General features: G+C 37.7%; 1 protein-coding gene across 1 annotated transcript; it reads left to right on the plus strand.

The window, feature by feature from the left end:
* Window positions 1-257: 257 nt before the first annotated feature.
* On the plus strand, window positions 258-6,398 carry HRH1 (histamine receptor H1). Its single transcript, XM_074878989.1, has one exon. The coding sequence runs from the start codon at window positions 258-260 to the stop codon at window positions 1,677-1,679; it is 1,422 nt and encodes a 473-aa protein (XP_074735090.1). The 3' UTR covers window positions 1,680-6,398.
* The last annotated feature ends 692 nt before the right edge of the window (window positions 6,399-7,090 follow it).

Below are 7,090 nucleotides of genomic sequence, written 5' to 3' on the forward strand. Positions count from 1 at the left end.
TTACCCATATGTAAAAAGGAAAAATTCATTATTTAGGAGAGTTCTAAAAGGGACAGTGCTAAGCCAAAGCACAAACTAGTTTTATTACTTTATTTTACTACTACAGTGATTGAGCATATTTCTTTTCTTTTCTATAGTTCTGGAAATAAAAATCACAAAGCAATCCAACACATTTTCATCCAGGAGTGTAAACCAAGACTGAATTTCCAAGGCCTGGACATCTTCTCTGATTTTCATTCTGTGTTCCTGTGCAAAAGATGTCAAAAAACACGACAGAGAACTCAACTAACTCAGCTCTTCTCGGTGTGTTCCTGGGAAGCGTTTCACTGATCACTATTGTCATGAATATATTAGTGCTATGTGCCGTGAAAACTGAAAAGAAGCTGCAAACAGTTGGCAATTTATACATTGTCAGTCTCTCTGTTGCAGATCTTATAGTCGGTGCAGCTGTTATGCCCCTGAATATTGTTTATCTCCTAAGTCCTGTGTGGACTCTAAGCTTACCAGTCTGTTTGTTCTGGCTGTCAATGGATTATGTGGCCAGTACCGCATCCATTTTCAATCTCTTCATATTGTGCATTGACCGTTATCGTTCTGTTCAGCAACCACTGAAATATCTCAAGTATAGAACAAAAATGAGAGCATTGCTAATGATTCTGGGGGCTTGGTTACTGTCTTTCACGTGGGTCATTCCAATCCTAGGATGGCATGTTTTTGCTAATAATGGGGAAAGGAAAGTAGAGGAAAACAAGTGTGAAACTGAATTCTCTGAAGTCACGTGGTTTAAAGTGTTAACAGCCATTGTCAATTTCTATCTACCCTCTATCATGATGTTATGGTTCTACTACAAAATATTCAGAGCTGTTCGAAAGCACTGTCAACACCGAGAGCTCATCAATGGATCATATCGGTCTTTCTCAGAAAAACCCCCCATAAATCATAGTAAGATGAAGGAGAAGCAAAATATTTGCCTCCAAAAGCAAATCGTAGATGAGAACACCCTTCCCAAGGACATGGAAATCTCCCCTCAGCCCAAAAATACGGAGGCAAAGCTTCATTTCAGTAATCCTGACAAGTCTTCAAAGGCATTCGTTAGCAAGAGTAATAGGAAAGTCCTTAAATGGAGCTGTTTTCCTCACACCACTGCCCAGTCTGAGCCAGGCCTGGATAAAGGAGGAAAGAAGTGCGCATGTGTAACAGAAGAGAACGAAAATGGAGAGGAGCTTTGCTCACAAGACAGTGACTTAAGTGATGCATCAGACAACCAGACTTTCACAGAGGAGACACCCTGTAAAGAGCACTCCAGTCCTAAGCCTGAAAGAGCCTGCAGTCCTCAGGAAAAGACTGAGAACAGGGATTTCAGAGGACTGACTTACCTGAGGAAAACCTGGCAAAGTCTGCATAGCCATTCCAAAAGGCACATCCAAGGACTGCATGGGAACAGGGAAAGGAAGGCAGCTAAGCAGTTAGGGGTCATAATGGGAGCCTTTATGGTGTGCTGGATTCCCTATTTTGTATTATTTATGGTCATAGCTTTCCATGGCCATGAACAATTTTCAAAATTACACATGTTCACTATATGGCTCGGCTATGTGAACTCCACCTTAAATCCATTCCTGTATCCTCTTTGTAACCAGAGTTTCAAGAAGACATTCAAAAAGATTCTTCACATTCACTGATAATGGTCTGATTTTTTTTGAGCTAAAAAGCAGCTCAAAAGTTCAACCAAACAAAATGTTCCAGTTTCAAAGACAAACACCATAGGTAAAGTAGAAGACTTTGGAAAACTGTAATTTATAAACAAGTGTTAGTAAAAGTGGGAGACATGCATTTAAGAGCTTTAACACATTTGAAGAAGAAATAATTCAGAATCTGAAAAGCTCAGGGGCAATCTCAGAACTGTTACACTGTTGTACACATTTTACAATTTGAGATTACCTCTTTCATCATGTAGAACAAAAACTGGAGATACAGATGTAGATCTTCAGTGATTATAAATTACAGATACCAAAAAGGAGGAAATAGAATAACGTTTCTGTGATTGGCCTAATATATTTTTCTCTTTCAACTTACTCCATTAAACACGGGAACAGACCGCTTGTGAAGTAAGATCTGCAAGTGGAGGTACTTTGCATAGTCAAAGAAAGAAGCTTCAACCGTTTAAAAATATCTACCCTATTTATTTATAGCTTCCCCCAAATCATAAACTTTTTTGAAATGTCAAGTCATATTGTAACTTAACGTATCTCTTTGATATCATGCTTACTTCATTTATACCTCTACATGTTCACTTCACTGAAAAAAAATAGTATTTTTATGTCCTAGAAATTTTGCTAAGACTTTTCATACTTAACATTCTATCCCTACCTATTCAGGAAGGGTATGCTGTTGTTTCTAGACTTAGAGAATATAGTTGATTATAGACTACACATATTTTCTTCCTCCTACAATTTGACAAATAACCTAAGCATGCAGTGGCAATACTAATCCATATATCCTTAACTTGTTGTAGGCAAACTCTTCCTACTATAATGAGGCAAACTCATGAGCAACCACTCAAGTTTGCAAAACCAAAAATAAAATACGTGATGTATGTTTTTCTGTCCTTTATATTTAATTGCATTTTATAAATCATGCTGTAAAATATTTCAGGAGAAACACACGATAATAGAATAGGTTGGAAGGGATCTTAAGAGGACATCTAAGTACAACCTGCAACTCAAAGCTGGGCTGGCTTTGATATTACATCGTGTTGCTCAGGGCCTCATCCACAAGCATCTGTAAAAACAGCTTCATCTGGAAAAGCTGGGAGGCAGCCTTGACAGAGAAGTTTGTTGCTAAGGTTCATTCTACAAACTCTGAGCATTCACTTGCTCAGCCATTGATTTAACTGTTTCTAAGTGCTAACTAATTCTTGAAAACAGACGTGCTGTCTTATACAACAGGAAGCAATCCCCTCTTTGTAAGTGCAGTCATGTATAGATTTGTTCCCAAAGGAAGAAAACGTAGTTCCTCAGCAAAAAAGTACATAGTGGCATATGTTGCATGAGCTAACTTATCAGGAAGCTTACAACTTCACAGAACAATTACACCAAAAAAAAAAAAAAAAAGAGTATACCAATTGGGGAGCAGAGAGGAGAGTTGTGGCAGAGGAGATCTCAGGTCCTACATTAGCCAAATATCTCAAGACTACATACTGCAGTGTTTGTGGCACACCAGTAAAGCATTGTTTCCTATTCTTCTACTATGAAACTGAGAGAAACATTTTGAGCAAATACTGTGTAGTATGTTAGTTTTAAGAAATCCCAGAACCAGATGACTTCAGCAGCTGAAGTCACATTTGCACGTAATGGTGAGTTTATGTAAGTCTTCTCCATACATTTTGGGGAGGATTATTAGACAGCCTTCCTGAAGGTTCAATGTAAAAAGAATGTCCTGGTGTTCATTTTCTTGTGCTGATGAATTTACCACTTCCTGAATGCTTTCTTGCTTCTGAAATTTCTCGGTCAGCTTAACAACCAAGTTCTGATGGAACTGGAACTCCTTCAACTGAGTACTGTCAGGAGTTCGGAGGGACAAGTTGAAGGGATGTTTTGTGTGATATCTTTTTTACATCAGAAGTGAAAAATGGTAGTTTAGTGGTTGGAGGAGAAATTCTCGATTTTATGTTCTTAATTAATAATGATCTTGAGCTACTTAGAGTCCCTCTGTGCCACGTGTGCCTACTTTGTAAAGTGAATATGACACGACTTACAGTAACAATGCAACACTTAGGATAATGTTTGCATGATGCTCATCAATTTTTTATATAATACACTAACTAAATGCAAAATATTATTATCCTGTCAGTTTTATATCTCTGAATAAAACAGCTGAATGTTAATAGTTGTATTTAAAGTATTCAACATTAAATGAAGCCCTAATATAGCTGCATTTTAATAAATTGGAAAAACGTGCTAAAGGAATAAACTTAAATTCAGTTTATTTCAGTGTATCATACAAAGTTCAGAGATAAGTTGACTTTGGTCTCAAGTAGCATGCAGGAAAAACTGCAATGAAGGGACTCGAAACTAGGAGAAAAAAAGGCAAAATACAGAGACAGAATATAGACGCAGCAAAATTCATTCCATAATTCAGACAACTTTTTCACTGCAAGAGCAGTATCTGCAGAAGTAATAAAATGTTCCTTCTTTTGGACTACAGATATGCTCTAATCCAACGGCCTTTCACAAACATTTGCTCAGATTCACGGCCATTATGATCTTTGTCCTACTGTGATATGCAAGAGCAGTTCTAGCCAACATGGATAGTAATTTAGGTGATCCCTGAGGAAATAAAAAAGCAGCACACTAAGTCAGCTACAGTTATTAGTGTACACTGCTGAAACATGCTCACCCAAGGGCGAGTTAGAGTTATCAAGAAGTCTATCCTCTTGATCGTGACAATTGCCTTTTTCGACTTTAAAATGTATTAATACATGAAACAGCAACCTAAACAAAACTGAAAACTGTTCAAAAAATAATGACTATAACAAAAAATACTTCTGGTACAATTAAAGAACATTCAAACACAGAACAGCTAAACCTAGGCAAACAAAGCTGCCTGAATATTTTTAATCTCTCTTAATTTTTATCCATAATCTTAGTGTAACTGTGTTAATAATAAAGACAGGGAAAGTTGGGCTTCTCTGATGTGATAGCTATAATAGATAATAATAGGAAAACGGACTACTGTCTATTCTAAACTTTCAATTAGCAAGGTACCTAACAGGATTTATCAGTTTATTTTACTGAATAGGCAATTCAAATGGCTCTGGAATGGAGAAGCCTACTACTACGTGGGGCCAAGCCTCAAGAGAATATTCCAGGTGTGGTTTCCTGTGAAACATTTTCAGTGTTTTCCACTTAATAAAGAAGGTCAGAGGACACACAGCTTTAAGAGAACATAACAAATTCCTTGGACTGGAGTTCTGCTTTCATTAAGGTGTGGTGAGACCAACCTCGCTTTTAAGAGGCAGAAAATATATTCTCACAATTTTTTCTGTGTCAATGGTGACATCTAGTGGGTAATGAGAATTCTGGGCTTCTGCATCAAATACTGTGTATCATGGAAGTTTATTAAAGGAGGGGTACAATTAGCAAGTGGATCCTGCCATCTATACATGTTTATTTTCCCATATTATTTTCAGAAAATGTAGCACTCAGTAAAGGAAATGTTAGTGTAGGTGCACATTTTGGCTTCATTCCATCATCTAAAAGGCCTCCGTTACATTCTCTGTGAGGCCACTTTGTGATGCACTTTGTGAGAGCACAATAAATGAAAAAGAATGAAAGAGTCACTTTAAAAATGTATTTCTAATCCTAAAATATTAATATAGAAGCACCGTGGACACCTCTGAATAGTTCTAGAGGAGGTCCTGAATTCTGCAGATTGCTTTCCACTGCTATCAGGGATGCTAGAGGATTAGCCTCCTAACAGCTGGCATGGCTTAAGTTCCTAAAGATGAGGTGTAAGAATACACTTGAAAGTTTCAGTGCGTGCATTCCCTCCACCAGAATGAGAATGAGTTCATTTGGAAATGCCAAGTTTAAACAGTACGCATACATATTCACTTTTGCTGATTCATTAAGTATGTCTCAGTTTTGGCTGGGATAGAGCTAATTTTCCTTCTAAGTAGCTAGAATAGCACTGTGTTTTGGATTCAGTATGGGATTTGGTATGAGAACAATGTTGATAATACACTGGTTTTTTAATTGTTGCTAAGAAATCAAGGATTTATCAACTTCCTATGTCCTGCTAGTGTGCAGGTGCACAAGAAGCTGGGAGGGAGCACAGCCAGAGCAAGGGACCCAAACTGGCCAACAGAATATTCCATATCATGTAATGTCATGCTCAGTGTGTAGATGAATGCTGGCCAGGAAGCTGGGGCTCTCTCTCTCTCCTGGGATTGCCATTTCAGGAGTTTCCCTCCTCTGGGATCACTGGCTGGGAACAGGCTGGGCATCAGTCAGCGGGTGGTGAGCATCGCATTGTGCATAACTCATTTGTATTTTCTATTATTATTATTATTATTATTATTTTATTTTTCTTTATTTTATTTCAATTATTAAACTGTTTTCGTCTCAACCTATGAGTCTCCTTACTTTACCCCTCCAATTCTCTCCTCCATCCCCAGGCAGGGGAGGGTGAGCGAGTGGCTGCATGGTGTTTGGCTGCCAGCCGGATTCAAACCACAACAAAGTACAATGACAAAACTATTAATTTTCATCAAATTACTTGTCTATTGAACGATTAGAAGATAAAAAGGACAATTAATGTTAACACTGTGTGAGAAATAGCTCTTGAAAATAGTTTACCCTCCTGGTATCGAATTCCAAATTATCTTTAAAAATGATACATACTTGACACTGAAATAAATGATCTCTACGTGGTCATCTTAAAGTCTAAAATAGAAATATAAAAAATCAAATGTGAGATGTACACTCTATACACGCACAGAGACATGAGCACACATACCAGGCTACTACAAAATTGTCATTTGAGATCTCCACCAGTTCAAAAGTATGAGTTTCCACTGAAAGAGATGTACATTCGTGTATGGTAACGGTTAAAACCATATTGACATCTGGTAAGTCTAACAATGTTTCAATTTTTAACAATATTTGTATCCCTTATCATTTTGTCTGCCAAGATACCTTGTGTTTCAACTCTGATATGTTTCAACTAAAATATGCCTTAAAAGAAATACACAGCACCCGTTGCTAAACATTGGCACCGTGTAATTAAAATGAATGCCTACTGTGTAATTAAATTGAATGAGTAAAAGCAAATGCCTTCTGTTTTGATCAGGCATAACTTAGTCTTCAAAAACAACACAGTCAGACCTGCGAACTGAACTCAGGTCTCCTACCCGGCAATCTAATTTCCTTCTCACTAGATACAAATAATCCCGCAACTCAGTTCTTTGAGGGGTAGCAACTGTTTCTCTGGATCATATCCAAGTGCTCATAGGAGACGCACCTGCCTGTGCCAGAGAAATTAGTGACAATGCTCACAGAAGTCTATCAACATGGCAACGGCAAGATGATAC

Source organism: Strix uralensis, chromosome 10 (assembly GCF_047716275.1).
Source record: "Strix uralensis isolate ZFMK-TIS-50842 chromosome 10, bStrUra1, whole genome shotgun sequence".
Classification (NCBI taxonomy): Eukaryota; Metazoa; Chordata; class Aves; order Strigiformes; family Strigidae; genus Strix; species Strix uralensis.

Excerpts from the sequence above, each read along its gene's own strand:
- HRH1 (XM_074878989.1), top strand. The coding sequence starts at position 258 with ATGTCAAAAAACACGACAGAGAACTCAACTAACTCAGCTCTTCTCGGT.